Below are 19,764 nucleotides of genomic sequence, written 5' to 3' on the forward strand. Positions count from 1 at the left end.
TGCCTCAACCCCCGCCCCCCGCATGCCCAGGCCCCAACCCCACCTGTCCCAGCTCAACTCCTCCTCCACCCAGCTCAACACACCCCCATGACCCCAGCTCACCCCCTGCGTGCGCAGGGCTCCAGCTCCCTGCTGCAGGCACTCCCAGCCCCAGAGCCCTGGGGAAGTGGCTGCCACAGGCACCCCCTGCCCTGCTCCCAGGGCCCCAACCCCCCAACAGCCAACTTATGTGAAATTCAAGGTACGCAAGGGTTGTGTGGAATGCAACCCTTGCATACCTCGAGGGATTACTGTATATGTAAAAACAGATTTAATATAGTTGCAACAGATATTATTACTCATATTAAGTTTAGTGTAAGTTATTGCACTAACTTAACCACAAGTCTTTGATCTCAAACTACTGCTCCAGTTGACCTAAGGAATCACTGGTGTTCTCCTTTGTTAGAAGCGTTTGCACATCTAGCATGAACTGGTTCTGAACCCCCGATCAGGAACTTACACTATACAACAATAATGCGGGTTTAAGTACACTAATCGGTTTGCTGCTCCAAGAACAGACCATTCAAGTCCAAGCTGCAGAAGTCAATGCTTTGCAAAGTGGATTCTATAGATGACGCTTGACAAGAAATGACGGATTGCCACAAGTACACGAATGAATGTTCCCCACAAAGATCTGTGGCGGTTCTATTTTCACAATCTGTAGCAGTCCAATGCACACCATGTAGGATGTTGTCCCCTCTAGCTTTATATCTTTGATTCATAAGGTATTCCAGATGCTTATGATTCTCTGCCATTTTGTGCTTTGCAGTTTCTCTTTTGAAGGCATGTTCCTGTATGGTTTTTCCTTTTACATAAGAGGTCTTTTATTGAAAAACATATAGATGTATCCCACACAAGCATACAGTTTTGTAAGAAAAATACAACACCCCAGTTGGGACAGTGAATCCATTATGTCTTTGTGTTGCTGCTTCTACAGTTTTAAGAAGTATTTCCATATTAAAACTGTTGATACCATGTTATATGCCTGGAGTTTCTGAAATATCTCAATGAGGCAGTTTTTCAGCTGGGTATATCACCTTCTTTTTGTCAAGATTTGTTCTCTTCTCCATTTGTTCAATACAAAGTACATCTTCCTTACTTAGATCAGGATTCACTCCTTAGCAGATGGTATACAAATATTCTCTCTTTCATGCCAATATCTGTTCCGATTAAAAAAAGGATATAGCTTCTTTTTCTTATGACTGGTCGCCACTTATTTTCCAATGAATCTCAGACTAAATGTGGAGAACAGCTCGTGTGCCATGACCTGGAGACAGTTCAATTCAGTATGTTAGGGGAATGTCAGTCTAAATTTCTATTCTGTAAATAATTTCTTGCCGGGGGGTGGGGGAGAGAGACATTTATTTTCGCTTTAAATCTCTATCTCACCATATGCTGACTTTTAAATTTTAATGTTTGTTTGTTCCCTCTCTGTAATGAAATGCTTTTTTAGGTCTAATAAAATTCCCTGTGTAATGACAATGTGATCTTGTTTTTAGTGGACAGTAAAAGGAATGAAATTTCAGATCTTTTAAAGCTCACCAGCTGAAATATAGCACATAGCCACTCAGCCTCAATGAATATTTTTGTTTTAAAAAGCCCCCTGAAAATTATTTGATATAAATTTTTATGTTTCATTTTAAGTTTTTAAGTTTTTTTTCTTAGTTTTAAGTATTTGCATGAGGTTTGGAGGGACTGAGGCAATTATATCTATCCTCAACCATGGCAAGAGAAGGAAAAGATCACATTAAAAGAATGAGATTTCACCCATATCCCTTAGGCCAGTGTTTCTCCATCAGGGGTACGTGTACTCTTGGAGGTACTCAGAGGTTTTCTCGGGGGCACATCAACTCATCTAGATATTGGCCTAGTTTTATAACAGGCCACATAAAAAACACTAGTAATGTCAGTAAAATCTAGAACATGGTTTCCCAAACTGGGCCACGGAGAAATTCCTGGGGGGGGGGGGGGGGAAATGAGGCAACCCAGCCCCCTCCATCGTTCCCCCTAACCATCCAAAGAAAGAGCTGGCCTTTGCTTCCAGCTCTCAGCCCTGCCATCTTATGTGGACGACCCACAGCAGCCACTATAAAAATCAGGCAGCTAACAAAGACCCATGTGGTGTTAGCTGCCTCCTGCAAAGGTGGTTGAGTTGGGGGGGAAGGGGGAGGAGGAGATCAGATGCGGGGATGGGAGTGCCTGGCTCAGGTGAGGGGGATGGGGTAAAGAGCAAGGGAATTGTGGTGTCTAGCTTTGTGGGAGGGGAGGGGCTTGGGCGGGCAGCTCATGTGACTGGCGGGCAGCTGGCTCCAGCAGCGTGGGGCTCAGACAGCTCAGGCTGATGGGTGGGCAGCTGGTCCCAGCAGCATGGAGCTTGGGCAGCTGGGGCTGGTGGGCAGATGGCAGGCCTGACAGAGTACGGCTTGGGTGGACAGCTCGGGCAGTTGGCCCATGTCTGGGGCGGGTGGCTGGTGGGCAGGCAGTTGGTCCTGATAGCACAGGGTTCGGGCAGCTGGCGGCTCAGGTGGGCAGCTCTGGCAGCGCACGTCTCAAGGTGCCTGGTGCAGACAGCTCTGGCCGCTGGCATGGTGCTCAAGCAGCTGGCCAGCTGGGGCTGCACCAGGAACCCACAAGAGGCCAAGAAAAACTATTTGTGCTTGTTTTTAATTTTAAATAACATTTATATCAAGTTTTTGTGTTTATTTTAAATTATAAATTGAATTTTTTTGTTTAAAGGTGGGTTGGAAGATGGCAAAGAAGAGGTGGGGATGCATGAGGGTTTCTCAAAAATCAAAAGTGGGGTGTGATGCTGAAAAGTTTGGGAACCACTGATCTAGAAGTTCATTCAGACAATGAAGAGAAGAAGAGGGGCATGTTGGGCCATTACTGGATGAGGGATGTAACATGGGGACAGAGGATGTGGGAAAAGCTGAAGTACTCAATGCCTTTTTTTGCAACCATCTTCACAGAGAAGGTCAGCTCCCAGACTACTGTGTTAGCCAATGCAGTATGGAAAGCAGCTCGGCAGCCCTTGGTGGGGAAAGAACAGGTTAAGGGCTATTTAGAAAAGCTAGACATACATAAATCTATGGGTCTGGATTTAATGCAAACAAGGTTACTGAGGCAACTAGCAAGAGTCATTGCAGAGCCTTTGGCCATTATTTATGAAAACTCAGAGACCAGGAGAGGTCCTGGATGATTGGAAAAATGCAAACAGTGCTCATCTTTAAAAAAGGAAAGAAGGACAAATCTGATGAAGTTCAACAAGGACAAGTACAGAGTCCTGCACTTGGGACAGAAGAATCCCAAGCATTGTTACAGGCGGGGTACCGAATGGCTAAGTAGCAATGCAGTAGAAAAGGATCTGGGGATTACAGTGGATGAGAGGCTGGATATGAGTCAACCGTGTGCCCTTGTAGCCACGAATACTGATGGCATATTGGGGTGCATTAAGAGGAGCATTTCCAGGAAATCTAGACGTTATTATTCCCCTTTATTCTGCACTGGTGAGGCCACATCTAGAGTACTGCATCCAGTTTTAGGCCCCCAGTGTAAAAAGGATGTGGATGCATTGGAGCAGGTCCAGCAGTGGACAATGAAAATGATTTGGGGTCTGGAGCACATGACCTAAGAGGAGAGGCTGAGGGATCTGGGCTTATTTAGTTTGCAGAAGAGAAAAGTGAGGGGTGATATGACAGCAGCCTTCAACTTCCTGAAGGGGGGCTCTAAAGAGGATGGACAGAGGCTGTTCTCAGTAGTGCTGATGGCAGAACAAGGAGCAATGGTCTGAAGTTACAGAGGGGGAGATGTAGGTTGGATATCAGGAAGAACTATTTCATCAGGAGAGTGGTGAAGCACTGGAATGTGTTACCTAGAGAGGTGGCGGAATCTCCATCTCTAGAGGCTTTTAACTCCCAGCTTGACAAAAGTCCTGGCTGGGATGATTTAGTTAGGGTCGATCCTGCTTTAGGAAGGGGGCTGAACTTGATGACTTCCTGAGGTCCCTTCCAGCCTTAGGATTCTATGATTTAAATTCATTTCTTTCATAAGACAGTGGCAGAAAGTCAGCAAGCCTTCAGTAATTGTCTTCTGTGATATTTTTATACGTTGTTGTAAGTAAATAGTTTTAAGTGAGGCATAACCTAGGGTGTGCAAAACAAATTTGACTCCTGAAAAGGGCACAGTAATCTGGAAAGACTGAATGGCACTTGTTACAAGACTTCAGATTACCTTAGGATCATGTTTTTCAGCTGTTGGTACGTGTAGCCTTAGGGGTATACAAGAGAAGTCTGGGGGTACTTTTTTAAGTGGACTTAATAAAGAAAAGGTTAAGAAGCACTGCTTTAGACACCTGTTTCAGTTTTTAAGCAGACAAAAAAAGTGAGTCTGAGTTTTGTCAGCAAGACCATTACCAGGTCAGAGTACTGCGATCACCCTTCCTCAGGACTCATAAATCTGCACCTCCCTTTTCAGTTCTGTGTTGTCAGACTGGTGGCTGATCTCTCCAGTAAAACTATTTTAAAGACGACATTTCTACCTACGTTGATGAAATCTCTCATGTAACAGTTCCGCTTAAAGTTTCACCAATTCTGACCTTTCCTACACTGCACTAGGGAGCCCTGTCTGGGTAACAACCAGGTGGTTACCTTAAGATATATACATGGAAGAAGAGCAAGAAGCAGACAGACAATTGGTAGAGTGTTATGAATTTCTCCCATATTAATGCTTACTTTAATTTATCTACTAAGATCCAGCTAATCTACCTTCTCTAACAGTCTTTCATTTCCTTTTCTAAAAGTACCTGCACAAACTTCCTAAAGTTGGCATAATTTTTTTTTTAAATATGAATATGCCATGACCAAACACTGAGATTCCCCAATTGCCATGGAGCCACCTGCAGCCATTGGCACAGTAAGTAGAAACAAAGCAGTATATAGGGAACACAAACTAAACAAGTAAGTTTTAGTTTGGAAAAAGTCTGTCAGCATTAAATTGTCTGCAATTCTTCTTTACTTACAACATTAGACTTATTACTATGCAACAAAAACAGCTGGCAAGAAAGTTTCCCAGCCAATGATTATCTTTGTGTTTCACACAGCAAAGAAACCCAAAGAGGTTGCAAAAAAAAATTTTTTTTTGTGGGATATAAAGAGAGATCTTGAAAGCCACAGATTCCAGTAAATTTTCATTTCCTCTCTCACTTAAGCACTTATTTTCAGTGCTTCTCTTTAATTTAGATCTTGAAACATCATCTAGTTTGTTAGCTCAAGCTGACTAAACTTTTACTAATGAACGTAAGATAAGAGTTCATTTTAAGATATGGATAATTTTGGAGAAAATACTCTCCTAGTATGATGAACACCAGAAATTGATCTCAGGTTTGATTTTAGGTCCCAATAAAAACAAATGGCAAAATTATCACTGAATCTTATGGCAGAAAGGCTGTGGTCTCTGCAAAAGCTGGGCTTAGTCGCATTATCTTATGTGACTCCTTTTGCATCAACTTAGTCATTTTGTTCACCCATCCACACTGCCTCTTACATCCATTCTTCATTTCTGCCTGCTCCTTTCGGGTATGTCTAATCTAGGATTGGACCACAACCTGCAGCACCTTTTAAAATATGTTGGGCACTGTCTACACTTGTGTTTCAAAATGAAACTGTACTTGCTATCATATGTCCTAATCTAGACAGTGCATCTCCATTCGTCCCTTATGGTTTCATGCAACCCTTCAAGCTTGTAACATCCCCTTAATTATTATTTGCCAAGTGGATTTCATCCTCCAACAACCGAACTGAAGATCCACCTATAATATAGAGTATTCCAGCCATAAAAAACTCCTTTCCCATCTGCGCTTGCTCAAGTTTAGGTGGTTCTATAAAGAACCTGCATTTCCTTTTAAAATTATAGACTCCCTGGGAGAGAGTTTCTGATTTATTTGGCACCTTTTACTCCTGGAACACGCTCAGTACCTATGATATTTCACAGAAGCTCTTAGTACAAAGGTAAGGACTAGCACAAAACTGCCTCTATATAGGAAGAAGTATTGAACTATAATGGAGCTAAGCTGCAAAACTGTTAAAAGGAACTATATTAACTTGTTCAGAGCAGAAAATCTTATGGCAGAGGAAACAGGAATTGTGAGAATATGAAAAGAAAATTAGACAGCAGAGTCTAAGAATTGACATTTGCTTCTCAAGGTTCTCACAGCATCGTGTTGATATACCGAAGTACTGTCATAATAAAGCCGTTCAATTCAGATCTCAATTATCCCTCATTTTAAAGGATACCATTCATCTTCACTCTCTCGCTACTTACATTCCACAGAGATTTATATCAGAATAAATAATCAAAACTGAGTTTTACATGTTATTTACACTAAAAGGATGAATCCCAGAGCATGTGAGTCTACATCAGAGTGTAGACAGGTTGAGCTTTAACTAACAAAGATATTCTGTAGCAAAGCAAGCAGATGTTTAATCTACAGAACTAAGAGAGAAGCTCGGGTAAAGTGTCTTGTTCAAAACATATACTTTACTTCAGCAGCTATAAAATTATTATTCATATTTCAACATTCAATCTAATTTAGATACCACATATTCCTGTTCTGAGGTTTCTAGAGTAACCCATTTTCTCGCAGTCATGACACAGTGAATCAAATGTACATTAAAAAATAATTGTCACTTTTTCAATGATACTAATTTAAATAGATATTATCATTCTTCATAAAATAAACACACCCCTATGAACAGTATGATAGGCTTTTTCCTTTTGAATAGCGACGACTCATGAATATACTGCAATAATGACAAACGAGGCACCTTAACTAATTCTACATCCTCTTTCCAGTGCCGAAAAATCTTCCATACCTAGTTCTATAGAAAACTGGGCCTTATATTTGTCACTGCTCAAGCACTGAACACTCACCAGTTCCTTGGGAAGTTGGGAGAGGGGGGACCAGTTTATTTAGCAGCACTTTTTAAAAATTAAACTGTTCAGAGTTGGAATGTTAGAAGTAATTTGAGAATAGGGAGGAATTAGTGAGATGATGACATATGAGCTAATCAAATGTGCACGATAAATCCAAATAAGCACATCGCTCTAAAATTTAACACACAAGTATCACTACACACAGTGGGTACATGTGTTTGCATTATATATACATATGTTATATATTAATGCCTTTTAGTTAAAATTTTGACTGCAACATCAAAATATAGATGTTAAATTCTAGGTTTGATGAGAGGAAATTTTCAGATATTTAAAATTATGACTTGGCACCTGGCTAATGTTCCAAGAACATAGGCAGAGAATCCCTACCAGATACCTATGTAATCATTGCATGCCAACTCCTGATCAGCAGCAGAACTAAGCACTATTTTTAGCAGCAGTGTAAGAAAAAAAAAGTTAAAATGAATATGTTCATCTTTGGAACTAGGAAATGAAACCAGAGTAGAGAAATTTTCATATCAGACCAGTAATACTACAATTCTGAATTAAGAGAAATTCCTATTCAGATCACTAACAGCATCCATAATAATTGTTCACCATGTTGAATGTTTGTCCAAATCTAATTTAAGATAAATATCCAAAGTCCTACAATATTTGGAAGAGTGCAGTTTGGCTGCTTTGTGTCATTCCAGTTTCAACCCAATTCTATACCTTTCCAGTCTGGCCTGGCTGGGACAGCACTAGGGCATAGGACCAGAGCTAAATTCACATGGAAGTCTGCTTTACCTTCCATTGGAAACCAACTCTGTCCCAGCTGGCTCCAGGAGTACAGAAGCATAATGCTGAAGTAAATCAACCTCTTCTACACAGAGTCTTTCATAGATACATTACTGAAAGCAAATTATCCTTAATTTTTTCACTCCACAGGATTACTGGTTTAGGGAAGGATCCAACCTTCTCGTTCACTCACCCAATCCCCATCACCTATTTGGGAGTACCACTTCTCCTTCATTACCCTTTATTTGATTTTGAAAGAGGTTCATGCTGTGGATCCCTAGGAAGGGCTCTAGAATTATTACTGATACACAAAATAGCCTGAGAACCACTGATATAAACTTTTTCCACTTCCACTTTCTGCTTTGCAATATACAATTGCATAGCTCATCCACTATTGATGTGCAGTAAGCATTATCGTGTAAGAAATAAATACTAAATAAAGCAGTAAAAAAGCATGCAGAACTTTTAGTAGCGGAACAGGCAGAAGAATTAGACAAGTTCTTCCTACTGGGCTATGTATAAAGGTTTATGATTTATGGGGTTAAAACCTCCACACAGCTGTATAGGGAATATATTGTTTTGCTAGAGCTCACCTCTTCAACCATATGTTTGACTTTCTTCTGCTGGCAATGGACCATATCATCCAGATGTTTGATTCGTTCTCTTAGACCAGCTGCAACCTCTTCCAGGTGCTGTGAGCTGATAAGTTATAAGAACTAATTAAATATGTAGGAAGCCATGCAGTGTAAAAACAAAACAAAACAACTCCACAACCCCAAACTAGAAAAGGAACCTCATTAAAGAAACCAAATTCCACCGATAAATGTCATTTCCTTAATTTGTCTAAAGTTCATGTTTATGATTATCTAGTCATTAGTCACTGTCAGACACCACCCACTTAGTTCACCGTGACTGTACATATCAGAGCTGCCAACATTTACAGAAGTTTCACATGAGATAATTTTTCAAACAGTGATGATTTAGGATCTTTTAGGCATTCAGCCCTGGAGCGCTGCATACATATTATGGTTTGTTTTAGCACTTACAAACCATTATGTGATTAATTCCCACTTCATCACCAAGAGGTAGATATGAGCCAGGTGACCAAAGAGAAAAGTAAGAGTTTGCCAGACTGTGCTCAGTCAGCTGTCCTATACATCAACATATGACATGGTACATATATTGGTTCTTTCAAAAAACATTACAAATATAAAGAGTAGAGAAACAGGTTAAGTCATTGATTGCAAGCGTCCTACTGGCCTGATTGTAAGTGCTCAGCACTTCTGAAGAGAGTCAGGCCTTTGCTTTTATATCTATCTTCATAAAGCACCACAGATATGCATGACTCTATACTGAAAAACAGGCATTTCTTAGAAATGCAATATATTCTACCTAAGCCATCACCATTGCAATCAACTAATTTCACAAATAAAGAATAGAAGGATGAGTTTTAGCAAAAACACAACTTCTCTTGCAGTTTTCCTAAATAAGACAAAAATGTTCCAGATGGATAATTCCCTCCCAAATTATATTTCAATCAAAGTTAATATAACAGATTCAGGGTTGAAAATATTTTAACAATACTAGAAATCTCAGTAAGGAATGGCAGCTCACCGCTGTCTGTCTGAATGAGTTTGAGATTTTACTCCTGATATCTGGAGTTCATGTTGTTCCAGTTGTTTTTGTAGCTGGTGGCGTTCCTAAACAAACACATACATGTAATTTCTCCACTTCTTCACATTATGAATTTAACTCCATTAAGTTATTTTACTGAGATTTTAAAGAGGACCATAATATGTTAAACAATAACAGCAGCTGATACAGATGCAAGTTATTGCCATATTGCAGATGAAGTATGTATTTCTTACAGCCAAGAAACACAGAATGGGAAAAAAAAAAGAAAAGAAAATCAAAGCTTGAATAAAGAGCCCCCTGAATTCTTAGCTGACTGCATAGATAAATAGCAATTTTTCAGTCTTCAGCACCAGTCTGCCAGTGTCAATGGGAAGTTTTTGCTTTCAATTTTGTATTTGTGTAACTGAAGGATCAAGACATGTGAACGGAAACAATATCACTGAAAACTGACAAAATAAATGAAGCCATGTCACAGCTAGATCTTAAAAACTGAGAAGAGTCCACTTAAACAGTTACAGTGCAGTCCAGTCCATGCACTTTTAATAGTTGGGCAAAGGACATTAACATACTACTTATAGTTTAAACCAGGTTTAGTAATCCCAGCCAGCCAGCGAGTGGCGATGGATGTTTCTGTGTGTTAACAAATAATTAGTGATGTTACATTTAAAATGAAGTTGAAGCTAAAGCACAACAAGAACATAGGTTTATTTTAATACTAAAACATAATAAAACTATGTCCTAGTCACCACTCAGGATTTCCAGTGAGTCCTCACTACCGCATTTCTGTCTTTCAGATAGTAAATCCTTTGGCAGTGATTGTATTCATTTTCATACAGTGAACAATGCTGAATAGGCTGAAGGCACTAAAAAAATAATAATCGCAGACTTCATCAATTACTATAATGGAATAACTGATCATTTCAAATTAATAATTACAATGAAATTTGCCTTAGGGTTTTTGCCAGTGGGGCAATAAACCTGCTGCAGACATCAGGGAGCTTCCAGCACCAGAGAGCTTCAGATAACTGCATATGTGAGTAGAGGTACTGGACTACTACCAGATATATAATAGAACACAATTATCTCAGAACCAGTGTAAGTTTTGCACTAAACAAATCCATAAAATAGAAGAAGGCAGGGCAGGAGACATAAGGAAATGACAGAAATACTGCTACAACTTGTTCTACAACAGTGCTCCTAACGTCACAAGACATAAGAGTCTGGCAGTATTTCTGCTTTCAGTGAGTTACAAAATCAGTTGTAAAAATATGCTCAAGGTTGCAGCATGGTAGACAATACTTGAGCTAAGGACAATGCTAAGCGCAGAGAAGTAAAGGAGAGCCATTTTATAGTTCCTGCCTCCATCTGCTGCGAATGTCTGCCAGCTCCTCCCAGCTGTCTGGCTTGATGTCTACTTCCCTGAGGTCTCTCTTGCAAACATCTTTGTAGCGCAGCTGGGGGCGTCCAGGAGGTCTTTTGCCAGAGGCTAGCTTGCCATACAGGATGTCTTTTGGGATCCTTCCATCATTCATCCTGTGGACGTGGCCAAACCAGCGGAGCCGCCGCTGCCTGAGGAGGGTGTGCATGGTTGGGATTCCAGCTTGCTCAAGGACAGTGGTGTTGGACACTCTGTCCTTCCACGATATTCCAAGGATGCACCTGAGACAGTGCAAGTGGAAGACGTTCAGCCTCTTTTCCTGGTGGGCATACAGGGTCCAAGTCTCGCTGCCATAAAGGAGGGTGCTCAGGATGCAAGCTCTGTAGACTTGCATTTTGGTGTGAGTATACAGCTTGTTGTTATTCCACACTCTCTCGCTGAGTCTGGACAGAGTCGTGGCTGCTTTACAGATCCCCCTATTTAGCTCAGTCTCCAAGGACAGGGTGTCAGTGATGGTGGACCTAAGGTAAATGAACTCGTGGACGACCTCTAACGTATAGTTGTCAGTGCTGATTGATAGAGAAACAGCAACGTCCTGAGCAAGTACATTTGTCTTCTTTAGGCTGACGGAGAGCCTAAAGTCCTTGCATGTTTTGGAGAACTGATCCAGCAGCTTCTGAAGCTGGTCTTGTGTGTGACACGACAGCAGCGTCATCTGCGAACAGCATGTCTCTGATGAGGACTTCCTGCACCTTAGATTTAGCTTTCAGCCTTGCAAGATTAAACAGTTTCCCGTCACATCTTGTGTGCAAAAAGATGCCCTCTGTTGAAGATCCAAAGGCGTGTTTAAGGAGGAGTGCGAAGAAGATCCCGAACAATGTTGGAGTAAGGACGCATCCTTGTTTGACGCCGCTCCTGATGTTGAAAGCATCCGATAATGTGCCATCATATTGGACGGTTCCTCACATGTCTTCGTGGAAAAAGACTGGATCATCTTGAGTAACCGTGGCGGACAACTGTGGAGCAGTTTGAACAGTCCATCCCTGCTGACCAAGTCGAAGGCCTTGGTTAGGTCGATGAAGGCAATATAGAGTGGCTTCCTCTGCTCCCTGCATTTCTCCTGCAGCTGCCTCCGAGAGAAGACCGTGTCGACGGTAGATCTCTCTGCGCGGAGTCCGCACTGTGATTCAGGATACACCCTCTCAGCAATCTTCTGGAGTCTGCTGAGGATGACGCGAGTGAACAGTTTACCAGTGATGCTTAGGAGGGAGATTCCACAGTAATTGTTGCAGTCCCTTCTGTCTCTTTTGTTCTTATACAAGGTTATGATGTTAGTGTCGCGCATGTCCTGTGGAACCTCTCCCTCTCTCCAGCACAGGCACAGTAGCTCATGTAGGGGTTCCAGGAGAGTGTCTGTGGCACACTTGATTACCTCTGGTGGTATACCATCCTGGCCTAGGGCCTTTCCTACTGCAGTGTTGTTGATGGCTTTCTTCAGTTCATCCACAGTTGGTTCCTGATCCAGTTTGTCCATTACAGGTAGTAGTTTGACGACATCGAGGGCTGAGTCGACCACAATGTTCTCGCATGAGTACAGCTCGGAGTAGCGCTCGACCCAGTGCTCCATCTGTTTGGCTTTGTCAGTGATGACATCACCAGATTTGGATTTCAGAGGTGCCATCTTGTTCTGGGTGGGTCCTAATGCCTTCTTGATGCTCTCGTACATTCCCCTGAGGTTACCAAAGTCAGCACTGGTCTGCATGCTGCTGCATAGCTCGAGCCAGTAGTTGTTGGCACAGTACCTGGCCGTCTGCTGTACTGTTTTTCTGGCTGCTCTGAGCGCTTGCAGGGTATTCTGGCTCGGTGAACGTTTGTACTCCAGGAGCGCAGCACGCTTTTTTTCGATGGCTAGAATCATCTCATCGGAGTTAGCTTCGAACCAGTCATTTGTGTTTCTAGCTCTTCTTCCAAACACCGACAAGGCCGTGTTGTACATTGTATCCCTCAGATGCTGCCATCTGGATGTCACATCGGCACCCCCAGGGTTGCTGCGCAGATTCTCCTCGAGGGTCGCTGTGAACTTTTCAGCTCTCTCTGAGTTAGCAGTCTTTCTGGCATCGATGCGGGGCCTTCCAGTTGGTTTAGAGCGGTGCAGCTTCTTGGGAATCACCTTGAGTTTGGAGCAAACTAACAAGTGATCTGTATCGCAGTCAGCACTATGACAGCTGTGTGTCAGAAGGACATTTTTGAGGTTATCACGTCTAGCGATGACCACGTCTAGCTGATGTCAGTGTTTTGAGCGTGGGTGTCTCCATGACACTCCGTGCTGTGGCTTGGTTTGGAAAAACTTGTTTGTGATGCACAGATTGGGGTACGTGCAAAGTTCGAGAAGACGCTGACCATTTTCATTCATTTTTCCCACACCGAAGTGGCCTAACCAGGAAGGCCACGAGTCACGGTTGGCTCCAACTCTCGCACTGAAGTCACCCAGAATGTACAGTCGTTTGCGAGCAGGTATTTGCGCTATGGCAGCACTAAGCACGTCATAAAACTTGTCTTTTACTTCCAGTGCGGCGTACAGGGTTGGGGCGTAAGTGCTGATTAGGTGGACAGGACTGGCGCGAGTTTGAAGTATGACCTGAAGGAGTCTTTCTGATCCACCCTTGACTAATTCCACCATTTGTAGAAGGGTGTTTCTGATGGCGAAGCCAACACCATGCTCCCTGGGTTCTTCACAGGCTTTACCCTGCCAGAAAAAGGTGTAGTCCTTTTCCTTTAGACATCCCAAATCTGCGAGATGTGTTTCTTGAAGAGCAGCAATGTCAACTTGGAGCCTCTTCAGTTCCTCATCGATGACAGCCATCTTTCAGGTGTCGCTGATGTCCTGCAGATCTTCAGTCAGACCTGTCAGCATGGTCCGCACATTCCAGCAAGCAAGCTTAAAACTTTAATGGTTTCCTTTTCTTGTTGATTTTCTTATTGGTTTGCCTGGTGCTCAGATTTCAGGTCATTTGTCAGGTTTGGGAACCTTAAGCCTCACGCACCCAGTGAGGCAGGTGAACTGTGGCGGGACAGTACCCTATTGCCTGGGGGCTGCCCAGCTTGAGGTGGGTGGTGACTGTCCAGTGAGATGCGACGATCTCTCCCACCATCGGGGGCAACCCCTGGTGCTCGTTCTCTACGCCAATCGAGCAAGAGCTTATAACCGGTATCTGTTACCTCCCGTGTTGGTTCAATGCTGTTAGTGATGCTGGAGTAACTCTCCAGGCACGTGCTTGGGCGATTATAGCGACCCTGGGCTGCCCAGACGCCAGTGTTCCCCTCTCAGCTTTACTGATATAGTCCAAAGGAGAGGATAACCTCTACGTCTGGTACCCGCTCAGCTGCAGAAGTTGCCGGGTCAATGCCAGAAGTTGGCACAGAACTACCTTAGGACTCCCCTCCGGATTTTCTGTCAGGGTTTACTCCCTTAGCCTTGCTCCTTTCCAGGATAACCCACAAGGCAGTAACAACTCTTTCAAGTAACAACTCTCACAAACCATAGACTGGGCAAAGCGTACCAAATTACAATGGTGTGCTCTCACCGGTTCAAATACTAAGAGAATGAATGGAGCGGGTTTTTATTTTATTAACAGGAAGACTATAGAAGTGGTGAGTGGGGTAGAGGCCCATGGAAGACAGGAACATTAACCCACAAACGACTGAAGAATCCTGTACAAGCCTTGCATTTCTTCTAAAAAAAAAAAGAGGATATATATTGCCACCCATACTTGAGCATTCTGTGAGCAGATAAAGTTACCTCTTCCATGCATTGAATGAGCCGATCCAGCTCTCCAATCCTCTGGTCTTTTTCCTGTATGCTTGTCTCTGTAATTTGCATCTTCTTATTTGCCTCCTCAATGGCCTTCAGAAGTCGATTTGTTTCTACCTTTGAACAAACAGGCTTACATTCATATCCACAATCATTAAAATTGATGAATGAGAAGTAAGGAACCTAATTTCTGTGCAATACAATGGGGTTAGCTTTTTTTAAAAAAGGACACTCAAAGTCAAAAAATTTGTGTGCCCAAAAACACTCTTTTTGCAAAACAAACATCTAGCTATAGCATCAAAATATGAGTTTGCGTGCTCAAAATTGTGGAGTCCCTCTTCATTTAGGCCTCTAAGGCTTCTCAGCAATCAGCTTTAAAAACACAAAAAATGTTTGCACACCCCATGAATACTTGTTCTCCCCTTAGTGGATACACATGTACTTAGTACTGAAAGAAGAAAATGTGCTATCCCCAAGAACAGTATGTTTAGTTACTTAAGCCTGTCACTTTTAGCCACATTTATAGCTGAATCACATTAAGCCTTGAGAGATTGACTTTAGTCTCAGTGGCTTGATTTTACTGACCAGAAAAGGTACAAACCGACATGATCAGAGAAAGGTTTTGTGAGGACAGGACAAAATCTTCTCACAGGACTTCTCTCGTAAAATTAATTTAAGACACAGGATTTTATGCCTTGCATTTTCTTCAACCAGCAGGAGACTATCTTCATTTTGAATTTTTTGTTTTGTTTGGTTTTCCTTTTTGTTTTGTTTACTGGCCAGTATGTTTAGACATTCTCTTTTTTCAGCTCTAGTGACTATAAAAGTTAAAAAGCTGCTATGACAAGGCATGAAAGAAATGAATCCAGGGTGCAAATAAATTTGAGCTTCAAGTGTGGTGTCTGTATAATTAAGGACTGTACTTCAAGCACTGAATGCTCTGAATGGAAGAACACTCTTAGGCTGGCTGTACATACTATTAGAGTCTCTTTCTCAAGTATATGTTTCTGTTCTTCTTGTTGTAGTTTTTCTTCGTATTGGCTGTACAGTTTTCTGGTCATCTCTCTCATTACATCAGCATTGGCTTCTTGAGAGCATTCCACCTATAGAAATCAATAAAAGAGAACATTAACAGCTGAATCATTTCCAGATGAGGAATTATCAGAGAAAGGAAAATGGAGGTCAAACAAATGAAAGATGGAGATGTTGATAATTAGAGCCCTTCCCTAACACTGTTACAAAATATACTCTACTGCTAGACCTCAGTCTCATTAACACCAACTCCACATTACAGAACTCTGGCAGTACACAGCAGCTTTTCAAAAGAGCGTAAGTTACATTTACATCAACTGTAGAGCCGCTCCACACTGCAGTTAAAGTGCCATTAGTGCAGCTGAGAATCAGTCCAGACTATTAAGTTCTCTCGTGTTGCCTTCTCTCACAATTGCAGCTTGCCTCCCGGTATAAAGAATAATTTACAAATGCAATTTACAATTATCTAATTTTACGTGAATGTAGCTTAGAAATGGGCCTGAACCAAAACCCATATCTAAAAGCCCACAATCTTTGCAGTGATCAAATTCCAGACCCAATATATACAGACTGAGTACATCTGTGCTGTGGACAGAAAAAAAAGCAAAATAAAACAAAACTAAACTAAAGATTTTTGTTAAGACATGTCTCTCCTCTTACTTGCACTGCTGCAGATCTAGAGGGACACCATTAAAGTCATAGGAGTTACGCTTCTTTAAGTGAGAGGAGAATCTAGGCCTACAAAACTCTTAACTTACTCTGTGTCTACACTACATGATAAAGTCGAATTTAAGCCAGTTGGCTCAATGTTACAATGTTACTGCCTTCACTGCAAATACTATTAGGTTGATTTTAGGGGGCACTAAAGTGGATATTATAACATCGTCCAAAATGACTCAGCATAGCATTGAGTTTGAATTTAAGAGTTCAAATTAAGGCAACTATGGAAATGCCATGTCTTTAAATTAACTATTAGCCTCCAGGGGTGTCCCATATGTATCCCACAATGCCCCACAATTGTCCACTCTGGCTGCTTCCATCTCCAGTGCTCTCCAGGGCTGCGTCTACACGTGCACGCTACTTCGAAGTAGCGGCAGTAACTTCGAAATAGCGCCCGTCACGTCTACACGTGTTGGGCGCTATTTCGAAGTTGAAATCGACGTTAGGCGGCGAGACGTCGAAGTCGCTAACCCCATGAGGGGATGGGAATAGCGCCCTACTTCGACGTTCAACATCGAAGTAGGGACGTGTAGACGATCCGCGTCCCGCAACATCGAAATAGCGGGGTCCTCCATGGCGGCCATCAGCTGGGGGGTTGAGAGATACTCTCTCTCCAGCCCTTGCGGGGCTCTGTGGTCACCGTGGGCAGCAGCCCTTAGCCCAGGGCTTCTGGCTGCTGCTGCTGCAGCTGGGGGTCCGTGCTGCATATACAGGGTCTGCAACTAGTTGTTGGCTCTGTGTATCTTGCACTGTTTAATGAAAGTGTGTCTGGGAGGGGCCCTTTAAGGGAGCGACTTGCTGTTGAGTCCGCCCCGTGACCCTGTCTGCAGCTGTGCCTGGCTCCCTTATTTCGATGTGTGCTACTTTGCCGTGTAGACGTTCCCTCGCTGTGCCTATTTCGATGTTGGGCTGAGCAACGTCGAAGTTGAACATCGACGTTGCCAGCCCTGGAGGACGTGTAGACGTTATTCATCGAAATAGCCTATTTCGATGTCTCAACATCGAAATGAGCTATTTCGAAGTTGGGTGCACGTGTAGACGTAGCCCAGGTGTGCAAGAATTAGGTAACAGGAAGCCTGTAAATTTGAATTCAGCTCCAGGAAGCCCATGGTGGCTAGTCTGTGGGCTCATGCTTGTACGAGAGGCTGAGGAATATCTTTCTTTACTACCAACACAGTGAGCGCATCTACCCATTAAAACTAGCCTCAACACAGAGTTTATGGTTGTCTCTTGCTCTGTAAACCGAGCACATGGATATTTTTTCAGCACTGGTGCCAGCACCTGTCCTACTGTACCATGTGGCAGCTAGGTTGTGGGGTTCATGCTTGTATGAGAGGCTGAGAAACTTCTTTTCTGTGATTTACATTTGTACAAAGGCAGCCCCCACTTCTTAACCAGCACCATGCAGTTGGGGCTTTCCTGCACTCAAGCACATCACGTGGCTAGCTCCCGACCCAATAAAAGGACGTGTCTGATGCGCAGTGCAGACCATGCTGCCAGACAGCACCGTGTCCTGGTTTGCACATGGTGAGGGCTCCAAAGGCGCAAATATTTTCAAGGGCTTGCTGTCACTGGGGTGGGTGGAGGCAGGGAGTCTTCCCCTGCAGCAAAAATCTTCAGTGGCTTGCTGTGACCAGGGTGAAGGGACCAATTCAACTGTCCCTTGAAACAACAACCCTCTTTACCCCACGACACACCCCTAATGGGATGGGGGGGCAGCCCCCAACACAGTCAATCAGGGCTCGCCTCCGCCTGAGCAACACACTGAAGGGCCCTTATCAACTGGCCCTTCAACAGACAACCCCACACCTCATGACACCTCTAACAGAACGTGTGTACAGGGGAGAAGATACAGCAATCCCATGACTGGAGCACTAGTTGACTTATCAGGTAGAAGCCATACCATTCTGCCCAGCTAGGGTGTTTTCAAAGCGGGGGAAAATGTGGCTGGAAGGACAGTTGAGATGGCATAGGCACCTGGGTGATCCCAGGGCAGAGTCATTCATGCATGTGGAAATTTGGCAAGCTCTACCTCCCCCACCCCCATGTTGGACACATCTGTGTAATGAAGTGGAAAGCTAAAAATCCTGCATCACAAACTGTCTCTTTTCCTCAACTCTCCTATCCTTGTCCCTCCTCAGGTTGTGCTCTGTTCCTGCAATCTTTTCAGGGATGATGTTTCTGGATTCCAGGGTGTGGGGAGAGTGGCTGGAGGGCCAGTTGAGATGACACAGACAGCTGGGTGATCCCAGGTCAGTATGACAGACCCCCTGCCTGGCACACTACACCTTCTGAAGCCAGCCTATTTGGTTTTCCTTCACCAGAGATTCCCTGCTTTTCCTTCTTTCACTCTGAAAAATGTTCATTTGCTTTCCACAGGAGGGAACGAGGGCAATGCAATGTAGGAAGATGACATCACTTACTCACAACCAGCTGCAGGGCATTTTTGCCCATACCGCACCAGCAAAAATACCCAGAAAGCTATAATGCTATGGGGCTGAGGGAACTGAGGGAAGGGGTCCCACAATGCACTGCTGCAACATTCGATGTTTGACATTTGAGTGTGGCAGCAATAAGTCAACTTTGTGAAGAAGTGAGGATAGTCAAATTCGAATTTCTAAATCCCAGAGTTATAAAATCGATTTTAACAAAATTAAATTTATATCATAGTGTAGACATAGCCTTAGTGTTATTTATATTGGTGTCAATCAAGGTAACAAAAGAAACAGCACCTAATGTTTAATGCTGGAACAGCCAGCATTCATGGTTATAAACAATCTCTATTGTGAGCATCTGGGTTATCTTGCTTCAAGGACTGCAAGAGTTACCAAAACTCTACACTGTCTTAGGCAGTGGGAACAAACTGTTCAAGTTTTATTTTTTTGAATAACAAAAAACCAAAAAAAACAAAACCCAATATTTTGTCTTCTAAAGAGGGACAAATGTCTCTGAAGGATTCCATTTGCACTGAAGCTGTCTTCTGCAGCATCTGACCCAGGTCTCCACACTAGGACAGAGAGCAAGTTATTGCTAATGCAATCAAAAGGAACTGGAATTAAATTAACTTTCACTGAAGTATATACTGAATGTGCAGAATCACAGTGATGTGGTAACAAACTAGGAAAGCAGAACTGCAACAGTTCAACACTAGCCTCCCTAAAAAGCACCAAAATAGAATATAATTTCCTGTGCCACCTATTCCACATTCCTTTGTTTAAAATTTGGGAAGCCACCGCAATAACTAACAACTTCAAGCGAGAAAGTAAAAAAAAAAAAAATGATTCTAGCAAACAGAGGTACAAACCTGACTGTAAGAAGGGCAGCCGAGTTACTAATTTTGGGCTTTTCACAGCCAACTGCCACAATACCATGTATGCTTCTTACCCCACCCACCACCGAATAAAAATCAGATTCTGTGGGT

The 19,764-nt window shown here is 42.9% G+C and overlaps 1 protein-coding gene across 1 annotated transcript in view; it reads right to left on the minus strand.

Annotated features, from left to right (window-relative positions):
• MYZAP (myocardial zonula adherens protein) overlaps nucleotides 1–19,764 on the minus strand; it is a 77,725-nt gene that overhangs the window by 16,763 nt on the left and 41,198 nt on the right. The window contains exons 7-10 of the mRNA XM_075006831.1: nucleotides 15,569–15,694; nucleotides 14,580–14,708; nucleotides 9,382–9,467; nucleotides 8,361–8,466 (exon numbers count right to left, since the gene is read on the minus strand). Coding sequence (XP_074862932.1) covers nucleotides 8,361–8,466; nucleotides 9,382–9,467; nucleotides 14,580–14,708; nucleotides 15,569–15,694 — 447 coding nt within the window. The remainder of the gene's footprint in view (nucleotides 1–8,360; nucleotides 8,467–9,381; nucleotides 9,468–14,579; nucleotides 14,709–15,568; nucleotides 15,695–19,764) is intronic.

The sequence above is a fragment of the Carettochelys insculpta genome, chromosome 12 (genome assembly GCF_033958435.1).
Source record: "Carettochelys insculpta isolate YL-2023 chromosome 12, ASM3395843v1, whole genome shotgun sequence".
NCBI lineage: Eukaryota > Metazoa > Chordata > Testudines > Carettochelyidae > Carettochelys > Carettochelys insculpta.